This window comes from Lissotriton helveticus, chromosome 7 (assembly GCF_964261635.1).
Source record: "Lissotriton helveticus chromosome 7, aLisHel1.1, whole genome shotgun sequence".
Lineage (NCBI taxonomy): Eukaryota > Metazoa > Chordata > Amphibia > Caudata > Salamandridae > Lissotriton > Lissotriton helveticus.
Window position 1 is genome coordinate 1,224,386,083 of NC_136068.1, and position 24,050 is coordinate 1,224,410,132.

Consider the following 24,050-nt stretch of genomic DNA (forward strand, 5'->3'; position numbering starts at 1 on the left):
AAATCCCACAAGACATAATGGGATTTATATTTCAGCCAACAGGATATACATCACCATTGTGACAGAGTAACCTATCCACCGAGCTCTAAATCAGGCCTTAGACCTGTTGTAGAGACTGAGTTTATGGTTGCTTCTGTTGTTCACAAACCTCCTCATTGTTTACTGTGAAAGTCTGAGGCAAACAAATCTTGCAGACTTGTTATCTTCTGCTCCTGCAGCAGTCCAAGAATGGATGTACCAGAATTTCTTTTAAAATTCGCTCCTTTTAAAATGAGAATTGGGTTTATGCACAACTGTTACAATACCAGGGGATAACCTCTTGGCCCCAGCCATTTGGAGTGTGCACTTCTCCCACAAATAATATCAGGAATTAAGTTACACTCTCGGATTCAGATTTCCAGGTTTCTCCGTAGGTTGCTACTGCTAGCTAAGCCTCCTGTTTCCAGCCTGGTTCTCCTAAAGTACCAAAAAATCCTAGCAGCCATATATTGCACTAAAGTAAACAGTCTTAAAATAAAGAAACAAATAATAGGCTATTCTTGAAGGTTTGTGGCAAACAGGAGTATGTAGATGAGCACGTAGATCCACTGGTCATGAACTGGGGCAGCAACTGTACATCTTTTTTATTTTAAATCTGTTTTTATTGACTTTTAGGTTACATGTACATGAAAGGCAATATTCCCTTAGAACTATCCATGCATTGGTTCACTCATCAATAGTGGAAACATACTACTGGTACATGTAGTTTGAGCATTTCAAGTATATATAGGGTGCCTGTCGGACCAGAGTGCATGTAAATCCAATATGTAGCTCATTCCATAAATGATATAGGTTACAGTTCAGTGATAACATGTTTCCATTAGTCCAGCGCGTAAAGTCTTGGAGATGGATCAGTGTGGACTTCCAAACAGATGTTGTGTAATTAAAACAGTAAAAACCAACGACCACAACATAGACAACTGCTAGTGCAAGTATCCTCACCCCGCCACCCCTCTGCTCCCCCAACAGTGCACCACATCACGTCAGTCTGGCTGTTACTCTCCTACATTGGCTTCAGCTGTGTTCACCCTTGGTGTTAATTCGGATATTCATATACATGGAACACTATGGCTGCACAAGGACATGGCCCACGACACTTACTCTGGGCCTACATCCTTCCCCTCAGGTTGTCCCCCTGAGCATACATCCTCAGTTTGCTGAAGTGCTTGGAGTAGTCCCTCCCACTGAGTAGCTATGGCCTCCTTCCTCAATCCCAGTGTCTCTTCCCATCGGATGGCCGTTCCCTCTGCCCTGGCCCATGCGGAGAGCGAGTGTCTCCATGCTCGTGTGTGAGGTGGGTCTTGTGCCTTCCACCTCTTGGTGATAAGTCGCTTGGCGACCACTAGCCCCAGGTCAAGGAACCGGGATGAAACTTTTGTGGCTGGAGTTCTACGGAAATGGTGCAGCGGGTAAACAGTCCAGTCAAAGGGTATGTCGTGCCCCGTGCTTACGTGTAGTAACTCGCTAATTGTGTGCCAATGTGTGTGTAGTCTGTGGCAACTCCACAGCATGTGGACTAGACCAGCCCCAGGTTCGGCACATCTAGGGCACACTGCATCCGTTCGGTGGAAATACCTATTGATCATCTCAGGTGTAAGGTATGCCCTATGCACAATGAACAATTGTATATGTCGGAACCTCATATTTCACTGGACTCCTCAATACCCATTCCTATTCCCTTTCCTCTAGTTGTCTCCCCGGGTCTAGTTCCCATTTGCATCGGAGGGGTTCTAGAGTAATCGCCGCATGAGTGCATAGTGATGCCGCAAACCAACTGATCAGGTGTCTGCCTCGCCCCATAACGTGGAGGTATTGTATGGTAAGGTGTTGGCTGAATTCTGTGGACATGTCTCCCCATTTAGCGGTCAGGGTCATAATCAGCGAGCGGTCTATTAGGAATTACCCCGGTGGTAATCCCTCATCTTTGACCAGGGAGTCATATGGAATGAGTGTGCCATCGCGGTATAGATCTCCCAGAGTCTGTATGTCAGTGTCTCGCCAGCACGAGAGTGTAATATAAGCGTCCTTGTCTCGTTAGGGGAGCCTTCCAGCAGTATCGCCGGTTCGTAAGGGACCAAAGCTCTTGTGAGGAATAGGCTCCTACGATAGCATTTGTACACCACCGCCAGAAGGAGCGGTGTCGGTATCGCAGACTTGGTGGCTGGGTGAAAGAGTGTAAGTATCTGCTTTAGGGAGCGTGGGACAATGTAGATGACATGTCTTTCCGACCCTTATCCGCGAGCCAGTAGTCTCTCCATTGCAGCTGTGCAGCTAAATAGTAGTGCTCGAAGCAAGAAGCAGCCAGCCCCCCCAGGTCCGCGGGGAGGTATATCTTCGCTAGTGTCATCCTGTGTCGGCTGCTCCCCCAGATGAGGTCCCAGAGCAGTTTATAGACTGTGGCAAAGAAAGCCACAGGAACGTATAAAGGGAAGTTAGCAAAGTAATACAGTAGCCGGGGGAGAATCACCATTTTAGACGGTACTACCCTGCCAGTGACCGTTAGCGGTAACGTGCTTCCAGAAACGTGATGGCCGTGAAGACCCTTCCCAGGTTACCATCAAAAAGGTCTGACGGTTATCGATGTATCTGAAATCCCAGGTATCGGGTGTCCCCTCTCCACTGTACTCTCATACCGTTAAGGGTGTATCCCGGATATTGCCTCCCCTCCCCGAACGCATAGACACAGGACTTGCTGACATTCACCCGGAGTCCCGAAATGGCGGCAAAGTCATGTAGGGTGCGGGCCAACTGGGCTGGAATTTCTTCTATGTCTCTCACGTGTACCAGCAGGTCGTCTGCATACAATGACACCTGGTGTACTGCATCTCCAAGGGGTATTCCGTCCCCTAGTGTTGCGCGTAATGCCGCCGCAAGGGGCTCAATCGCCAACGCAAACAGGAGCGGCGATAGTGGGCATCCCTGTCTGGTACCCCTCCATATTAGTAGGACATTAGATATGTATGGACCCAGCCTTCCCTGAACTGTGGGGTTCTTGTATAAGAGGCCCACCATTTGCAGAAATCCCAGTCCCAGATCGTATTGTTGCAACAATGCCGACAAGTAGTGCCACTCCAAGCAATCAAATGCTTTTTCTAGGTCCAACAATAGGCAACCCGCTCTTTACCACTCCCGTACAGTCTGTGGCCACTCTAAAAAACCTCCGCAGGTTCAGCGACGTACTCCATTTGGGTACAAATCCATTTTGGTAACTTTGGACCAGGTCGGGGACTACTGGTGTCAAACGCTCCGCTAATACTTTGGCAAGTATCTTATAATCCACGTTGAGGAGCGCTAGCGGCCTATGAGATCCCAAGGATGTGGGATACTGGTCTGGTTTGAGCAGAGACACTAGGTACGCCTCGCGCATCGACGGGGGTAGCGTGCCTTTCTCCAATGCTGTTGTGTAAAGCGTGTCTAAGTATGGCACCAGGGACTCCCAGTAAGCCTTGTAGAATTCGGCAGCAGGCCATCTGGACCCGGTGTTTTCCCAGATGTCATGAATGTGATCGCCTCTCTTATCTCCTCCAAGGTGAGGGGGCAATTAAGTATCTCCTGAAGTGTTTCTGAGGCTGTGGGTAGTTAGGTCTGTTCGAGCAACCTCTCCAGGTCTTGGCCTAAGCAGCGGACTCTTGACTGATACAGTTGTGTATAGGGACCTATATTGACCCTGTGAATCTCCCGTTGTGTGAAAACTAGGTCTCCCTCCGGTGTGTGCATAGCTGCAATCGGAGCGCGGTTACTCTCTTGTTTTAGTAGCCAGGCGAGCAGACTGCCTGCCCTATCTGCTGTGGTGTGTGTGTGGACTGTGTGAGCTGCATAGTTACGACACCGCAAGCACTCCAGAAGTTCACTGGTCTGTTGTAACAATAACATTGTGTGAACCGTGTACAACATAACGTCCGGGGCGAACTTTGCGTGTTTGTCCGTCCAAACTTCTGTGACCATGCATAGGTATAAACTAGGTCAATGTGTGGCCTGATGGGGTGCGTGCGTAGGTAACATTGTACTGTGGCTGTCCCCTCCTTACCCTACATGTGTGGTGTGCCGCTGAGAAGTTCCGCCAGTTTAGCCTGTGGAGTTAGTAGTGTTCAGGTTAAGATTTAAGTATTGTCACGTATATATTAACTCCCTGCGAGGAGATTCACAAGGTGAAACGAATCCTTATGATTGGCTAATTTTCAGAGTTTGCTCCAATATGGAATTCCCCGGGGACTTCGTAGTGTCTTAAGGATGCCCTGAGCTTACCTTTGAAGCAGGCAGGAGTCAAACAATGGGGTGACCGAACATCAGACGTCGTATTGGTGCCATGGGAAGTTCTGTATATTAAGACGGGTAGCGGGCTCTCAAGGTTCAAGTACATACAGCTCACGTCATGGGCTACAATGGCAGGAACTGAAGTTTGGAGGCAACTGGGATTTTGAGACCTTAATACAGGACCCCTCACCGAAAGCTAAAGAAGTAGCATTAAGGTACAGACATTTTTTGGAGGCGGAAGAGGAAAATACACAAGTTCCATCTGAGGTCTGGACAGGGGTGTTGCAGGAGGGAAGCATGAAGGTTTTGTGGTCTGACTCAGTCAAACTCCTTTATTACATTGTCACTCCAGCTAATCTTAAAAGACACCACTTCTTCGTCATGCATAGGCTGCACTGGACACCACATAGACTGTCAAAATTTGTGAAACAGCCGGTCCCAAGATGTAAAAGGTGCAATCTTCTCAAAGCAAATTACCTTTTTTACATGCTCAGGGCTAAAGGACTACTGGAGCTCAGTGGAAAACAGTATAAGGGATATTCCAGGAGAAAATATAACCTTAACAGAAAGTGGACTATGCGACTCAACAGGCCCTAAGATCTAAACAGAGGGGGTTGTTGTTTTATTTAATCCTTCTGGCTAAAATGGAAATCTGTAAATTTTGTTTAGACCCTCAACGCCCCAATGCAATAACCTGGTTGAATGTGGTTAAAGGACATGTAGATTTGACATTAAAAGGGATAAAAGTACTCCGGCTGAGGTGTGGGAGCCCTTTTTGAACTGGCTGAATTGACAGGTACCCATGGTTAACAAATTCGGAAATCTAATTCGGAAACTTAGTCCAATGATTACATCAACCCATGGATTGGGGTGGTGAGCAGGCAAGGCCGCTTTCCCCCGCGCCCTTCTAATGAAGGATAGTTGGGTGCAGTGGAAGGCACTGTATGTAACTGCTTGGACCAAAGAAGGATCAAGGGTGTCTCGTTTTCCGTACCGGCCCAGATTGCAGTACCCATGGTGTAATGAGGACAAAAATAAAGGTGTCTGGCTATAAGCTTATTGGCTCCTAGGTAACGTCTAACGGGTGTGTACAGTCAATAGCACTGTTGACCCACCCATTATGAACAGAAACATATTAACATACGGTGAGCTACTTGCGTGGGTAGTCTGCCACAGAGTTCAGCACAATAGTGTTCTCATCCTAGGATACCATCAGCAGTCTGCGGAGTGACCACCGGTAGGCAAAGGTCATCAGAAATGTCAGTTGATGGTGATGACGAGTCGCTCGCCACCACCGTAGTTTGCATGAAGGATTCAAGGCGATCTTGAGCGCTCGGGGTGCCAAGTACTGTGACCGCTGCTACCACATTTTGACGTTCCTTTCGCATTTTCTCCGGACTTGGGGCTACTGTTCTTGGTGCTGTCCCGCGTAGTGCCCTTCTTCGTCCGCACCGTCTGGTCCTCTTGCCTGTTGAGGTATCTTCCTCTGGATCTGTCAGCCTAGTTCCTGTACACAGTCCTGTCTTTTCAAGCCAGTACCATGTCTCCACAGCAGAGTCAAAGAAGCGAGATTTACCCTTCACAACCACTCACAGCCTGGCAGGAAACAACAGTGAGTATGGTAACTCTAGCTCCCCGAGTTGACGTTTCACCGCCATATAGTTGTTTCTGCGGTGTTGCGCAAGAGCGGTATAGCCAGGGAAAAGCATGACGCGGCTGCCACTTACTGTGAGGCTGTCTAGTTTTCGGGTCTCTCGTAGCACTGCATCCCTGTCTCTGTAGTTGTGGAGTTTGAACAGGAATGGGCGTTGTCTGGCTCCCGGCTGAGGCCTCTGTGTTGGAACCCGATGGGCCCTTTCCACTGCAAACTGTTTCGACAATGTTCCCTGTGGCATATGGTCACGCAGCCAGTTCTCGATATACTGTTCTGGGTTCCTACCCTCCTCTCCTTCTGGCAATCCCACAGCACGAATATTGTTGCAATGAAAAAGTCCTTCCGCGTCCTCCGCTCTATCCTCCAGATCATGAATACGATCCACCATATCTTGCAGTGCAGCAGCGTGACTGAGTGACCGCTGGAGTACCTTGAGAGTTTGACCTTGGGCGGTAACTTTGTCAGCTAGTTTGCGATGATCTGCATGGAGGAGCGTGAAGTCTGAGGTAACCTTATCAATCCGGGTTTCCAGGGATGTCCTGGTATGATCTAATAAAGCTCCTATTTTCTCTACTGCTGCAAGGACAGAGTCCATTTTGACCGCCAGTGCTGTGGTCGTTGGCTCACTTCACTCTCGTCTCTCAAACGTGAAGGATCCAGGTTACCCGTATGCAGTGGCTCTTGCTGCATCTTGGCCTGCATATGGCTCATCACAAGTTGTTGCACCGTGGGCATTCGCAGCCAGTGTCCGGTGGGGCCAGTGCACAAATGGAATGACTGTGTCAGGAGCTCAGGATAGAGGGCGCCTGTCCCCTAGGAGTGTATTTCTTGAACAATGTATGCAGGTTGAGCCACTGATTATGGTCCCATCATGTGAGGCTTCTGCTTTACCGGTCTTGTGACTACTCTGAGATCTGATCCTCCAACATGTGGCAGCCAGCAGCGACTCTCAGCACTAGGTTCCTCCTCCTGATGGCCTTCCACAAAGTGCCTTGGTTGTAGAGTGCTTGCTTCCTTGTTAATAACTTGTTCCAATGGAGGGACCTCTAGTGCTTCACCCATGCCTATCTTCTCCTAGCTAGATTGCTGTATGATGTAGGACCGTTGGCTACCTGGTGTTGTGGGTGCTTCCAGAGCGTCGGCCGTGCCTCTCGTCCCTAAGGTGTCTGATGGATCTGGTGCTGTATGGTTAGGGTGTAGGATCTGCTGGGGACTGTGAGGAACTCGTCAGTTGAGGAGGTGCCATGTAGAAGTCAGCAGCGTATCTGTGTGTTCCCAATCCGAGAGTCAGAGTGTGTGTCGTAGGCCTCACACCAAGGATAGTGTTTCACACGGTGCAGCGTCTCGTCCCCAAAGATGATGCACGTGGCGGCTGCTCGTTATCAGTAGATCAGCGACAGCTAAGGGAGGCCTCCTGAGCGCGGAACGAGGTAGGAACTCTCAGTGCGCTCGGCGGGAAGTCCGCACGTCTATAATGGGTGCTCCCATTTTAAACAGTCTGCGTGGTCTTTGCAAATTATAGGCTTTGGCTCGTTTTCATGCGAGTTCCCCGACCACCTTCGCTCCATCCGAGCGCCTCCCCCACTCCCCTCTGCCGCGCACAGCAGGTATCTGGAGGGTGCGGCCTGCGCACGGAGTCAGTGCCATCAAGGCCGCACCGTGTAGCGCCGCATAGGCCTTAGAGTGCACCTCTTTCCATATCTTTTGATGAGGTAGGTCTCCCCATGTACCTCTTCCCAGCATATGTCGTCTGCCTGGCTGGTAAGATGGTATTAGGAGTCTCTGGCCTTGCCGCGGGTACGCACATTCACCCGCTCGCCGCCATGTCACGCACCCAACATTAGGCCCACGCGTTTGCAGGTCGCCTTCAGATACGTTGCTTGATATGGTTCCGCTGGGGGTTCTGCGCGTTTTAAACGCCTCAGTGTTTTGTCCGTGGCCCCTCAGCAGGCTGCTGCCCCTCGTCTCCCTGTTACGGATGTCATCACAGCGCCTCGCTCCCTGGGAGCCTCCGGAGCAGGGCGGAAACAGTGAAGGCTGCGCGGCCTCCAAGTGGGCCAGTCACTTCGCTGCAACCCAGATCCGCACTGCAGGGACAGCAACTCTCCTCCAGGGGGCCGCCGCGCTCCTCACCAGGTAAACCGCTGCAGTGCTCGGCTCCTCAGGTGTACAGCGGCCCGCAGGATTCGCACCACCGCACTCCGGTTCCACAGGCAGCTCCGCCAGATGGTGCACCTTCCACGGCGGCGTGGCGGTTGTGTCCGCTTTACGTATAGGGACAGGATTTGTGTGTGAAGCCTGTCGCGACCCCCACTACGGCGGCTCTTTATCACAACAGCAGTCTCCGTCCCAGTGTAGGAGGCTGCCTTCCGCTGGGGATCTCTGCCGCGCGGCCTCACCACACGGAGGCCATGTCCGTCTTCATGTCTGTAGCTGCGACCACGGCGGTGGAAACGGGTCAAAGAAGTGTTTCCAGGCTTCAGTATTTCTTCCGCTGTATGGCTCCACGCGGAACCAGCTTGGATAGCACACTAAGAGGATAATTTTTAAGGATTACGGGGGATATTGGCCGGAGAGTTAGGAACTCGCGTCCGCCATGTTGGCTGGCTAGCCATGCCCCAGCAGCAACTGTACATCTTCATGCATCTGTTATTCGGTCAAGGGTTGGCAGAACAGATAGATGAGAAGTGTGAGTGAAGTTCTAACAGACCAAGTTTGTTCCACTGTCTTTATGCCTTTGTAGTTTTTATTGTGATGCTGGAAGAGATGATTGGGTGGTCGCTACAGAATTAGATTTGTTTTCTGTGATCATGGTGAACCATGATTGCATCATTACAGTGGCTAGCTGTGTGTGAGACGACCCCGTGAGCAACAGAGAACATTTGAGAACTTTCTGGTTTGTTTTCATATTGGTTCTTGACTGTGGCAGGATAGTTGCACAAAATGTTTAGTTCACTCATAATCCAGAGTTTGGTATGAGTTACCCAAATGTATCAGACAGCATCAAGGAAAGCCTCAGTAAAAGTTCTTTTGCTCTGTAGTGGACTCTATCTGAGCAGGAATGTGCAAGATAAAGAAGAGTGGGTGTGCCACACATTAGTAATGATTCTCAATCTTTCAAGTGTATGTCTTCAATATTGGTAGCTTATAAGTATCCCTTGAAGATCATGATAGGATAATCCTGAGGAATACCAGTGAGGTATTGTTTCAAAACCTCATTTCAATAATGACTAACATGTCTGGTTTCAAGCTTGATATCAGCTTTAGGATATTTTTTCAGTGATTGTTGACTATGTTCATTAATCAGCAGGCAGAAATAATAAAGATAGTTTAACGCAGGCAAAAAGTGTAAGATGAAGCAGCATTAGTATAGGGTAAATTCATGTGTGAAAAGAGGGTGTATTACAAAGAAAGTGGGGCTAGTGAGGAGCTAGAAGAAAGAGGGGAAGTGGAAGCTGAATGAGATCTAAGAGTGCCTATTCTTCCTATTCAAATAGGTTGAGTATAGACTGGACAAGATTTGTCTGGCTATACAGTGGCATTTGTTAGTGTGTAAGGATTTAGGAGGCGCATTAGTTGATGGTACACCGTATAGGCTGTCAAGGGTTAGGGGAAGCACTGCAGAGGAAAAAGAGTTAGTAGTAGAATGCAGGAGGGAGGAAGGATGCAGTGGAAGCGAGGTGCTGCAACTGCCTGTGTTTTTACGCAAGGCATTGATGGTGTGCATGTGTGCGTTATGAGGGAGGAATTGGATCAGAAGAGCCATTAAGAGCCAGAAAGGCAGCAACTGATGCAATGTAAGAGCTGTGCATTTTACCTTTAAATCAGATGAGGGGGTAACAGAAGCATGATGGGAAAGAAAGGTGAATTGGCTGGGGCTGATGTTACTTATGATGGGGCCACAGGATGCAGGTGAGGATGTTGTTAATACACGGGAGATCTTACAAAGGAGCTAAGAGTTGTGAGGGAGATGTGCCTAAAAAGGGGACAGTTTGTAAGGGGGATACAAGAATTTTGGTGGGAGAGGAGATGAATCGAGAAAATAAAGGAACAGGAGCGGGATGAGGAGAATTGAAGGCTGTCATTTTGAGGAGAGGATTAATCAGAGGTTGTTGGGAAGGCTGACAGGATGGGTGTTAGAGGATGAAATGTGGGGGGGAAGCAGGACAGGAGAAGGAAGGAGGTAGTGAGCGAGTAGGTTCTTAGAGAAATGTGATGTGGTTGGTAAAGGTTAGGTGCATGCACACCTGCAAAAAGAAGGTAGATCAGAGATTGTGGAATTAAGGTAAGAGGATATGGTATAAAAGGAGGAGAAGGAAAGTTAAAGTGGGGTGCTGGATGAGATGGAAGGAGGAAGACTGGGGTTGGTAAAGAGAGCAAAATAGTTGAGGAGGACCAAATGACTGAGTGAGGAGAAGGGTAGGAATGAGGCAACGGGATTGAGGCAGAGCACAAAATTAGATGGGGAACTGGGCAGAAAGTAAGTGGGCTTGATAACGTTGGAAGCAAGTTTCTACTGGAAAGAGGATGAGATCTAAGTGGAAATTAATGGCATATGAGTAGCTTGAATATGAGAGTAAAAGTACAAAATATACAATGTTTACAATATGGCAGGAATATTGAAAAACATCAAGTATTGAAGGATCCTATCTTTGTGAGAGAAAAAAACGACATTCAAGAAGGCCCACAGAAGTCAAAAATGTTTAATGCAAAAATAGCCAGCAAGCATCAAAAATTATTCTAAGAGCAAACTGTCATTTCAAACTACCATCGATTTACCCTCATCAGTTTCTACTCATTTTGTCACAACATTTATATATTTTTCGCTCAATCCAATGATACAAGCAAAGAACAGGTGATACGTGATACAACTGAAACTACGGATACATTCTAATGAGCAGGTGACAGTCTCTTTTTGTGGTAAGAATGTGACAACAGCTTGAAAAGGGAAACAGTCATCTATGGTAAAAATGCTTACTTTACTAAATCTGCAGTTCTCACTTCAGAACATGGATGTGTTACTGTTAGACTCAATGCGCCTTGCAAAACACAGGATAACAAAATGGCAGTGCAATTAAAATATGTGTAAATGTGCATTTAGTGTGCTTTAAGCATATATAAATTGCAGTTCTTAATATGAACAGAAAGGTATATGAAAAAACGGTCCGCAACTTACAAGCACATAGTGATCGGAACTTGTATCTCATTTTCCCACTGGAAAGCAGAACTCACCCCAAGTCCTTCTTGCCCCTCGTTATCATACCCCATCTCTCACAACACAGTTACCGCCAGCCCTCCTGACATCCGCTATCTCTCCTGAAACTCATTCCCATCCCCCTTGTCCAACCTACTTGTGGCAGGGTCCACATTCCCTTTTATGCTTCGGTTCCAATTCCTCTTGGACCAAAAAACAGCATGGCAGGGTGCACAACCCATCCCTCTTGTGCTGTATCAACTGCAGTCCTGTAAATTGACAGGATAGAGGCATAGCACAAAAGGTACATTCTCTGTTATCTCCCAACGTGCTGGTGGGAGTGCAAAGGGGTGGGAAGTTCTTAGCAGTCCCAATTAGGATGTTATGGGGAAAAGTCTAAAATATTTGCTTTGTTTACCTACAATTCTGGTCTCACTCTCCTTTATGAGATGGCATGAGCTGTAAGACTGAAGCTGGTTCCTGTCCTATCTACCTCTTAGCCCTCACCTTACGCCACCCCATCAAAATTAGCGATGGGGAAGTAAGGAACAGAGGCCCAGGGGCTAGATTTTCCCCACGCCCCTCCCTTTGTGGTCATCACAACTATATCACGGTAGTTTGTGATGCTGACTGGATTAGTAAAAGATAGAAAGGATAGCCTTCAAATAGGTAGGGAGTGCTGGGCACTTGCTCTCTTCACACTCAACCAAAAAAAAAGAAAAAACAAAACAGGATCTGGAGAGTAGACATATCCAGGGAGAAGACAAAGGCAGTGAAGCCTACCATAACCAACACAATCACGCAGATTAAGAAACTATCGGGACATCTGGACACCAATGAGGCAGTCTAAAAGGGCACACGGCAATAGAAATCGAGTGATTTTCGAAACACAAGAAATTCGATCAGACGTGAAGAAAAAGATAAAGGCTATCTTGCGGTGGTAGAAAATACTGGAACTTTGCCTAATGTAAATGTAAGAGAGCTTGAGAAACCTGGTGGTTTTTATCTGGATCGTGTAAGATATGTAAATCATTGATTATCCATCACATGCACGGATCCTGTATAATTCAAGATATGCATAACTTCTATGGTTTGGATAAGGTAAGACAAACTATGCCTTCCACTGCTATACAGCCCGTTATAATCCATGGTATGTTCAATCCACCTTCTTAGGCTAATCCATGGTAAGCACATATCCCAACAAAATCAAACTCAGGCTAACTAATGCTATTTAGAGATTTCTGGCTAATCAATTGAATGCACAGTTTCTGGCTAAGAGGGACTAACTATGCTCTTGTCCATTCATGTTAAGATCCTTGGTAAAATGCTTTCTTCTGTGAACTCTCCTGAATTCTCCTCTTGTAAGAGGGGCTCATCCTACTAGCAATTCTACTGTGTTATCTGATATGATGTTGAGTATTGGGTATAGCTGTGGACAAATATGTATGCAGTACAATTACTACACATTAACAGATGATACCACATTGTCCTGAAGTATTCATAAGGTAAGATGATGTCACTATGTAACTCAATATTAGAATGGACTTAGATATGTTAAACCTATTAGTGGGACTAAATGCTGCTTTGGAAAAATATTTAAAATTAGTCAACCATAGAAAAAAACTAAATGTGCTGCCCAAAGTGATAAACAATAGTTCTGATCCACAGTATGAACCTTTGTGCAATTTACCAACCTTTAACAAATTGATCCCATTGTTTTCTGTAGTCTAAGTCCATATAGACATCTGCAAATAGCTCGGGAGGACAGTCAGGAAGTCCACCAAAGACTTTGTACTCATAAAGCCCAGATTCCTGTTAAAATGAAAAAGTAAAAAGAAATTATGGTGGAACTATATGTGGTGTGAGGTACATTTAATTGAATTTGGAGATAGATAGATAGATAGATAGATAGATAGATAGATAGATAGATAGATAGATAGATAGACACATCTGAATTATCCATATAATAAGCAGACAAACAAAGAGCAGCCTGAGAAACGTCACATTTCCTGAACCAATAGGAAATGTTACTGTCCTTACTACAGTCCCTCAGACATTAGGACACAATCCTTAAATGTCACATGCATATTATAAGGCATCTGTCTAGTTCTGTTTTTGTTATTCAGCTTATGTGAATGAAGAGATTCTGGTGGCAGTGGTAATTAATGAAAGAGATTGAGAACAGCTCAGAACTTTGACACTTGGCTACATTTTTCTTCACTCAATGAACCTGTGCCAAATTACAGCCTAAACCATCTCTGTGTTGGAACGGGACAGAAACATCCCGTACATGGAAACATAGCATGTTCGCTTGACCTGATTTATTGATTGCGTGTGAAACTGGTGTTCTAATCTTCATTTTGGCCCTTGTGTCACGCTACTCTAGCATGAGAACAGAAGCTTAGGCCTTTCCCTGACAATCCGAAGTCCAGGGCCTATTCTTTCACCTGGATTGGTGTGCCAAGTATGCAGTCATAGTAGACAGTGTACTACTGTCCCTATCCCGCTTGTAGTACATAGAGCAGCGGTGGCATTGTACAGTGTTTTTGAATGTTTATGTGTGACGAGACATTTTTAGAAAGCAACAATATTATATATATATATATATATATATATATATATTACCTACTGGCGGTCGCCAGTAGGTATATATAGTTAGGATTTTTTCTCTATGGGTTTTTTGAAAATTCTATGTCTAATAACTTTGGCGTTTGTGGACGGAATTGGCTGAAATTTTCAGGAAAATGGCACATTTTGTTTCTGAGCAGCCCTTGAAAATTTGGGGGGGGTTCGTCAAGGGGGGGCCGAGAAAAAAGGGGGGTCCCAAAACGTGTTTTTAACATTGAGTTTTCCATAGGGCGGTTGGCCTCACTTTTAGCCCGAACGGCTGAATGGATTTGTACGAAACTTGGCAAAATTGTAGGGACTGGTAGCCCGATGTGCCTTTTGTAGGTCTCAATATATGTGCTCCAGTGGATTTTGAGAAATTAACGTTTAAAAAAAGATATATATCTGTAACAGCGGACCGGGCAGCGCTCTGGTTCGCGGACTTTTCGCGCAACGGAGCTTTGTGAAGCGAAGCTGATTGGTTCTCCGGCGTCTGTCAACATTCCAAACAGTCCGTAGCGGCCGCCATCTTGTCTCTCGGTAGGATCGAGAGACAAGAGGAGGTCAAAACAAAGGGGGAAATAACTATAAGGGGGCATAGTAGATCCTCGCTGACCCCCTAGGTTTGATGTGGAGGTTTTAAAAGGGCCCCGCGGGGCAAAAAAAAACAAAATAATAATAATCGAACGGCTGAATGGATTTGCACGAAACTTGGCAAAATATTAGGGACTGGTAGCCCGATGTGCCTTTGCTAGGTCTCAATATATGTGCTCCAGTGGATTTTGAGAAATTAACGTTGAAAAAAAGATATATATCTGTAACAGCGCTCCGCTTCGCGTACTTTTCGCGTTACGGAGCTTTGCGAAGCTGATTGGTTCTCCGGCGTCTGTCAACATTCCAAACAGTCCGTAGCGGCCGCCATCTTGTCCCTCGGTAGGATTGAGAGACAAGAGGAGGCCAAAGCGAAGGGGGAAATGACCATAAGGGGGCATAGTAGATCCTTCCTGACCTCTTAGGTTTGATGTACCATTTTGCCAAGTTTGGTGTAATTCCGTTCAGCCATTCAGGCTGTAGACGTATGTAAATGTCCTATGGAAAATTGCATGGGGAAAACACATTTGAAAGTGTTGAAATTTAGAACCAATTAAAATGTTACTTTGGTTTTGTATTTGTGTGTGATGAAAGTTAATTGGTTATGTATATATGTCAAATGAGAGGAAACCACAGCCATTTTGTGATACTACTGTCTGAGGTACATTTGTGAGGAATTTTTGGTGGTGAATTTCTGGTGTTTGATTTACACAGTACTAACACTTCTGCTACTTTTAAAAAGGTGAGTTGTTAATTTGTATGGGGAACTATGTTGTACACTTGAAGATAATTTGAAAAATGTTTTCTGTTATTTATTTGCAGTCCTTCTGTTATACTAAATACTTGATAAAGTTAGTTTTATATTATGTATTACTAAAGACGATAAATGAAAGTGATTATTTTTTTCTGCAATTTACAGCAAGCAATTTCAAAATAAAATGGCTCACAATGAAGAGACCGTGGCAATTTCTTTTGAATTGTCCAACACATTGATTGAAATTGAGAGCACCAATAATGAAATATTGTCACAAGGAGGACATGACTTGTATGATTCCATTAGATTGATTGAAATGGACAGCACCAAGAATGAAATATTGTCACAAGGAGATGACTTGAATGATTCCACTACATTGATTGAAATTGAGAGCACCAATAATGAAATATTGTCACAAGGAGGAGATGGCTTGTATGATTCCATTAGATTGATTGAAATGGACAGCACCAATAATGAAATATTGTCACAAGGAGGAGATGACTTGAATGATTCCACTACATTGATTGAAATTGAGAGCATCAATAATGAAATATTGTCACGAGGCGATGACTTGAATGATTCCACTACATTGATTGAAATTGACAGCACCAATAATGAAATATTGTCAGAAGGAGGAGATGACTTGAATGATTTTTTTGATCAATCTCTTGATGGCGAATTTATCGAGTGTTTGGAGACCATAGAGTTACAAGAATCATCATTGGAGACTTTTAATGAGGACATTGCTGATGAGGACATGTTACTAGTTCTTTCAAATTTAGAAAATTCTGAAGAATAAATTTATATTTAGAAATCAAAAATTGTTTGAGACATTATTCATTTTTATTTTTAATTTATGAGGTTGTAGCGAAGTGATTGTAGTATAAAATGAGACTTATAGTATAGAGTGCAACATTTTTATGTTACATGGTAAGTTTACTCATATTTACTTCCCTTCTGCCACTATATTATCTCCAATGTGTATTTGACATGTCTTCTTCATCTCCGGCCTCCTTTCTCTCACTGTGTGTCTCCGATGCATCTTATCGCTGCTATTTTGTGTAATTACAGAAGAGAGTAAAATAAAATAGTTCGGAACGTGAAAAGGGGGCAAAGTAGAGTACTCCTCACCCCCTAGGCCTTTTTAGGCGGTCCCAAAAGGATCAGTTTCTGCTTTCCTGAGAGATTATGGTATGAGTTCCATATACCACAATAACTTGCATTACAACATGCAAGATATCTATCTCCTATTACCAACTTTTGGAGATATTCGCGCTAAGCGCGAATATCTCCAAAAAGTAACACCTGCCCTGAGCAGTTCTTAGCCATGTTATCCAATGGGAGGTGGATAACATGGCTAAGAGTATTAGCTCGGTAATGCATGAATATCGCTGAGTTTTTAGCGATATTCATGCATTGCGGCCGTTTATTATCGCATTTGCGATAAACCTTGATAATAGTAAGGTTTATCTTCGATAATTTCTGACGATGCTTAGTGGTAAAAAATTGGTTGGTAAGCATCGTTAGCGATAAATATCGCTTAACTTTGGTAATATGCCCCAACGTCTGTTAACGTTCGATTCGAAGGAAATGAGGAAGTGTTGAAAAACATTGTCTGCGCCATCTTGCCTTTTTTGAAATGCCACACTTTTGTCGTGCACGGCAGCCATTTTAGATGTCTTGACCAGACCCACTCTCTGCACGCTGTCGATTCGTAGCATGGCTCCTCACCCTCGTAAGCATCTCCCCCAGGCACTGGTCACCACCGCTCTCTGTCTTATGCATGGGCAATAAACCTCCCCCCATCTGCGCTGCTCTTCCCTGAGAATCACACTCTGTGCCCGCCCGACACCTCCCTTTCGCCCTATTCACTACCGCACCCTCTGACACTCCTATTTCTCTGTGTCCGATTGTCCAGGCTATCAGCTAGCCCTGCAGATGTAGTTTATGGCCCCAGCTGTAAAGAATCACCCCTCTTCAAAGGAGTTATAGTAGATCAAGGCCCACACTCGATGAGATCCGTCACACCACACGTGTTCCTACTATCTGAAAACCATCCTGTATTGTGATTGGGGAGGGGACCGAGCCTGAAGCGGAAGATTCCAGGAATGACTCTTTGTACATCAAAGTTTTTACAATTATGTGTCACATTAAAAATATATAGCACTCCAACAAAGTAGTAGGAATATAAAACTTTAATAACATATAAATATATACAACAAAACAAAAACAGTAAAAACATTTAAACAACGAAGAGACCGTGGCAATTTCTTTTTAATTATCCAATAGATTTATTGAAATTGACAGCACCAATAATGAAATATTCTTGTCAGTAGCGGTCTGTTGTGCGAATAGTTCCAAGGCAGCAGAACGCGCTGAAATCTAGATGGCACGAAAGTGATGTCTAGTAAGTTGCCGCCCAGCAAAAAACGGCGTGGGGCGCCGCGGGGGTGAGTGAGTCCAGTAGGCACCACAGCTATTCTTACCGGCATTGCAGAATTACTGCTGGGGACAATGCCTGTGCTGTAGCAGGGTCACAGCAGAAACAAAAAGGATTCTGTTGAAGATGTTGTTGGTTTTCAATTTGAAAACAGTTCTGGTGTCAACTGCTATGCTAATGTAGTGGTTAATGTTTTGTTTTCTCTAGAAAATGTAAAAGAGGGGGAGGCAGTCCAAAGTTCCGTTAAAAGGGCAAAGGAAAGGATCGGTGGTTTGAACTATCAGTCAAAAAGGGGAGGGGGTGCAATAATTTTTCCTACCGGGTCACACTGTGCTTTCACCGGAAGTGAGGTCTGCAGGATTGTAGTAATTCAAAGTGAGGCTGGCGCCAGCATGGGAGCGCCGACGTCCCGCGGATACAGTTTCGTCACTCCACGGGCGATCATGGCAGTCATTCCCCATCGGGGGTCGGAGACTCCCGCGGCTCCTCTAGAATCTTCAAGGTCGTGGAGGACTACGGTGGTGGAGTCAACCAGTGACCGGGCCATTTCTTTATGTTGGGCCCGCTCTTGCCAGGTCGACCGCCATTTTGAGAGTTCGGCAGCTACCGGCGATCGCGGGGTCACATGAGCGGACGGGCTCCACCCTGCCGGGCGAGACGTTGCAGCATGGCCACAGTGGAAGAACCGTTATCTAGGTCGTTCCGAAACTGTGCAGCACTGTAGTTGTTAGGATGCCACCGCCTGGAGCGCTGAGGGTGCAGCTGGGAAGTCTCCACCTGGGGAGGCGGGAGAGGCCTGTTCGCACCGTCTCTCCCTCCCAGTGCACCCCACGGCGTCTCACTTGAGATTTGTTATGGCCGGACCAGGCGATGAGGACGAGGGGGGGGTCGGAGGCATGTGCAAGACATCCCCCCCCAGTGTTGTCGCAGCCATTATAAAAGAAAGAAGTGTCCCGTCCGTCTTCGGGCCGGGCTTCCGGTGGATGTCGGCCGGACGCCCCTGGCTCTGGCCCCATGAACGGGTTTCTTGGTTTATCGGCTGCAGCCGGATCCCGTCGGCCTCGGCCCCCCGACCGTTGGTGGTCGGACCGGAAGAGCATGTGGCGGGACTACCTGCAACTCTCAAGGGCCACCGCGGCCGGACTGGGAGAGAGAGGGGAGGGTCGAGGAGACATTCCCCCCCCCTGCAACTGTTCAGCGTTGTAAAGGCAATCCCCTGGCCGGGTCCCGCTGGTCTCGGCCTCTCCTCCGGCTACACCCTACGTTAGGATCTCCTGGCCGAGGCGTGGCAGCAGGACCTGCCTTATATGGGCTGCTCCCGGCTGGGCGTAGCCGGAACCCTGCCCCACCTTGGAAGTTTCCAGAGTGGGGGTGGATGTTCTACTGACTTGCATTTTCCCTAGTCTATCGATTTTTTTGGCGTGGCAGGCGGTGGGACAGCGAGGGGTGATTTGGTTTCTCTTACTGTTTTTCTGGTCTCTCACCACTGGCATATTTTAACGTTTTCTTGTTTCTAGGACATTAATAGGTTTTATCATTACGTTATGTTATCGTTTCTTTGTTCGTTGTTTAATAAAAGTTCATGTTCATCAGTGGCCTACTGATTTTCGTTTTCCTATTTTTTTCTTTCCAGGTTGTTTCATGGTAAAGTTTCTGTTAACAGGATACAGTGATCACTTCGTTATTATTGCATATGTCCTTTTCACTAGGGGTGCTCTCTGGTCGGGCCAGATGACGTATCTCTAGTAAATGGTCCGGGTGAAAAAGGTGCATCAATCAGTGGGGAGTAGATAGGCATGACAGATTACAACGGGGGAGAACGGTCCGCATTACGTACCCTTTCACTACTTGCAAAGATTTTCCTACGTTTATTTGCAAACAGGGAATACCTCCAAAAAGAACTAATTCCCAAACAGTCAATGTTCGGACAATCAATCAATCAATGAGGAATGAAATAGGTACGACGTGTTAAAGGCTTGCGTTACCTACCCTTCACTATCTGCAAAGGGAGATAGAATATTCCTATTCTTCCTCGTTTGCAGGTAGAGAAGATCGTTAAGAGAATTAACTTCGAACAATTCAATGCTCGATTGAAACAATCAACAAGGGGTACTGTGAACACAAATGAACGCCGCTTATATACATACGCATTGCTATTTTCAACAGGTTGTTCCTAATGTTTCTATTTTAGCGAGGTCAAAAGAGATCCCATTAGTGGCCTACTGATTTTGCTCGATTCCTTTTGTTTTTTTACACGATTTTTCGCTATCTGCAAAGACTAAACAGAGTATTGCGACTCTGTGCTTGTTTGTAAATAGAGAATGAACCAAAGAGAACAATCAATCAAATGGAGAGAGAAGCAGGCACGACGGATTACAAAGGGGGAAAGGGCTGCGTTAACTACCCTTCACTATCTGCAAAGAGAGAGTACTCCTAATAGAAATGAGGGGTGGGGGGCAGCAATCAAAGCAGATCAGTGTGCATAAACACGAAAAAAAAAATTCTTACCACGTACTTGACATTCGACAGCTTATGATATTTGCTATTAAAAAACCATTGAAATTCACTGAAAAAACCATAGGTTATAGACCATATATAGTTAGGAATTAGCATTTACAAAACCTTGAAAATTCACTGAAAAAACCATAGGTTATAGACCATATATAGTTAGGAATTAGCATTTACAAAACCTTGAAAATTCACTGAAAAAACCATAGGTTATAGACCATATATAGTTAGGAATTAGCATTTAAAAAACCTTATTTTACTCACACAAAACCATTGAAATTCCATATATAGTTAGTTGCACTAACTATATATCGCGCACCCGCAATCCACTGCTGATGATGTCACATATTACATCATTCATGACATGGTCAGTGACATCACTGATGACATCACTGATGACATCTCAAATGACATCACTGATGACATCACTGATGACATCTCATTTGACATCAATGACCACATCACTGATGATATCATTCATGTGACAATACAATGCATCTCTTCACACTTTAATATAACCTCTGTTACACCCAGTGTTAAATACAGAGTATAATTTTTGAAACCATTGACACACCAATACTAGTTACTACATACGCACTCAGTGATTCCTATGTTTACACACACATTCACTCATTTACCCATACAATCATTCATACATACAATCACTCATCTTTACAACACTATCATATGCACTCATACACCTATACAGACTCTCACACTCTGTCACTCATCCATGGAGTTACTCACACACCTAGTCAGTCCTGTAAAGAATCAATCACACTTCCATTTTCTAATCTATACAGTTAAACATAGAGCACCTTACATTTTGAAACATATACTAACACATAATTACTCTCTTATACAATCATTGATACAAGTACACATTGATCTGCACAGAGTCACACACCTCCCAGCCAGCCACACACACACTCAGTCTCCCATACAAATATTTGGGCAATCAATCAATAACCCATATAGTTACTCATATAGCTACTGATCAACACATGCAGCAGTTTACAGAACAACAGACATAATGATGCACAAATTAAGACAGTTTAGTCACTAACCCATGCACTCAGTGAGACACATTTAATCACTCACTCATACAGTCAGTCACGCACCTACTAAATCCTTCATCCAGACACTTCTACATCTACTCATTCTTCAATATGTAAAACATATTTAAACTTTACAGAAACACACAGTCACTGGATGATGTCATCAGTGATGTCATCAGTGATGTCATTTGAGATGTCATCAGTGATGTCATCAGTGATGTCACTGACCATGTCATGAATGATGTAATATGTGACATCATCAGCAGTGGATTGCGGGTGCGCGATATATAGTTAGTGCAACTAACTATATATGGAATTTCAATGGTTTTGTGTGAGTAAAATAAGGTTTTTTAAATGCTAATTCCTAACTATATATGGTCTATAACCTATGGTTTTTTCAGTGAATATATATATATATATATATATATATATATATATATATATATATATATATATTCACTGAAAAAACCATAGGTTTCACACACGTTATAGTTAGGAATTAGCATTTAAAAATCCTTGGAAATTCACTGAAAAAACCATAGGTTTCACACATGTTATAGTTAGCTGGACATTTCACTCATAAAAAACCATTGAAATTCATTTGTTATAGTTAGTTGAGCTAACTTTAACTCTCGCGCCCGCAATCCACTGCTGATGACGTCACTCATGACATCACTGATGACATCATCCAGTGAATGTGTGTTTTTCGGAAAATTAAATATGTTTTATATATGTACATCTCAAGGTCGATGGAACAATAAATGGGTATATAAGTGTCTAAATGGCTGATTTTTTTGGTAAAATTGATTGTATAACGGACTGATTAAGCGTATCTTAGTGAATACATGGGTTAGTGAGTAATGTTTAAATATGTAAATATCTGTATAAGTCTCTCACTTTGTGTAGAAGTGACTGCATGGGTTAGTGAGTAGCTACATTACTGTCTATATTGGTTATTACTTGCTCTCGAGTATCAGTATGAGTGTCTGAATGTCTGTATGGTTCGGTGGGGGATATTACTTAGTGTATAGATGCATGAATGAGTGACTCACTGTTTGTATGTGTTTTGAAGACAGCATGTGTGCAGGAATGTATGGGTGGATTAATTTGTGTATGGGTGTGTTAGTGAGTGAATGACTGTCTCAATAAGGTCTTTATGAGTAAGTACATATGTTTTAAATTAGTATATGTGAGTATTGATGTATATAAGTGAGTATATATGAGAGTGAGAGATTGGAAGAGTTCCTGTATAAATAAGTATTTGTTACTATAAGTGATTGTTTAAGAGAGTAAGTATGTGTATGTTTCTGTAGAAGTAAGTGTAGTGGTGTGTGTATAGCTGTATATGCAAGTTAATGGATGTTTGATAGTTTAGTTGCATGTGTGAGTATGTGTGTGAGTAACTCTATGTATGAGTGTCGGTGTGTAACAGGATGTATAGGTGTATGAGTACGTGTGATGAGTGAGTACATGTATGAGTGACTGTATAGAACTGTTGGTGAATGAGTGGATGTGTATGTAGATGTTGGAATTACTGAATAGGTTGTTGTAACTTGTATTGGTATCTCAATTTTTTGGAAATTTTATTTTCTATTTTTGAATGTGTGTATCAAAGGTTATATTAGGGTGAGAGGAGGTCTGCCACTCTTTCACAAGGATGATGTTATCAGTGATGTCATTTGAGATGTCATCAGTGATGTCATGAGTGATGTCACTGACCATGTAATGAGTGATGTAATATGTGACGTCATCAGCAGTGCATTGCGGGCGCGCGAGTTATAGTTAGCTGAACTATCTATAACGGGGAAATTTCAATAGTTTTGTATGAGTGAAATGTCCAGCTAACTATAACATGTGTGAAACCTATGGTTTTTTCAGTGAATTTCTAAGGTTTTTAAATGCTAATTCTTAACTATAACGTGTGTGAAACCTATGTTTTTTTCAGTGAATTTCAAAGGTTTTGTAAATGATAATTTTGAAATGTATTAATTATTATATTTCTTTCTTTTTATAGTAATTTCCTACATTTTTATTATAAAAATTTAAAGTCTTTATTTTTTAAGTTATATTTTATACTCTTAATGTAAAATAATAACAAAACAAAATAATGTTTTTATTATTTTTTTTAATATATCAAAATTAAATTCTATATAATTCCTTTTTCATTGTTTTTTGGTAATCGTACCGTACACATACGGTGATCGCACCATACTTTGTACTGCTAATCGTACTCAGCGCGTACCCGCGCATACGGTACAAATACGCTTTGACGTTACGCGTCGCATTAACGCTTCCGTGTGACGTCATGTACGTATGCGAAAGGCGCAAAAGTGTTTAATTGTTTAAAAACATATATTTATGTATTTAATGTATATACTAAGTGTAAGACATTATCTGGGATAATTATGAAAATAGTTTTTTTTAACTTTTAATAAGGGTATATTACTTTTAAAAGCAATTACGCAAATCGCGGCGGGACGTCAAGAGCCCCGTAAGCACACCGTAAGCGTACGCAAAGCCATGTGACTTTCAAATAACAGATGTAATTGGTTCATAATACTTCCTATTCTAACTGTTGAAAGACCCCACCCATTTTAATCATTCTTCTTTGACTTTCATTGAAGGAACACCTTTTTCTGAAGCAGCTGTGTTTTCATTGTTTTATCATGGCTGCCCAGCAAGAAGACACTTCACAACACGCTTCTGAGAAAGAATTTGTGGCAGAAGATCCACCCACAAAAACAAAAGAGGCAGTGATATGGAAATCTTTTTCATTTCCAGCAGGTGAAAAAAAGTAAATGCTGCAAAAGTAACCTGCAAAATCTGCTCTGTTGTACTATCTAGAGGGAATCCGAACAAACATTATTCCTTCGGGACTGCAAGCATGGTGAGGCATGTCAAGAAACAGCACCCTGTAAATTATGCCCGTGCTGCATGCACCAGAATCAGGG

The 24,050-nt window shown here is 44.0% G+C and overlaps 1 protein-coding gene across 2 annotated transcripts in view; it reads right to left on the bottom strand.

Moving 5' to 3' along the window:
- Nucleotides 1–24,050, bottom strand: part of PCTP (phosphatidylcholine transfer protein) — a 454,446-nt gene that overhangs the window by 298,391 nt on the left and 132,005 nt on the right. For both annotated transcript variants that reach the window (XM_078654406.1, XM_078654407.1), the window contains exon 2: nt 12,836–12,953. In XM_078654406.1, coding sequence (XP_078510532.1) covers nt 12,836–12,953 — 118 coding nt within the window. The remainder of the gene's footprint in view (nt 1–12,835; nt 12,954–24,050) is intronic.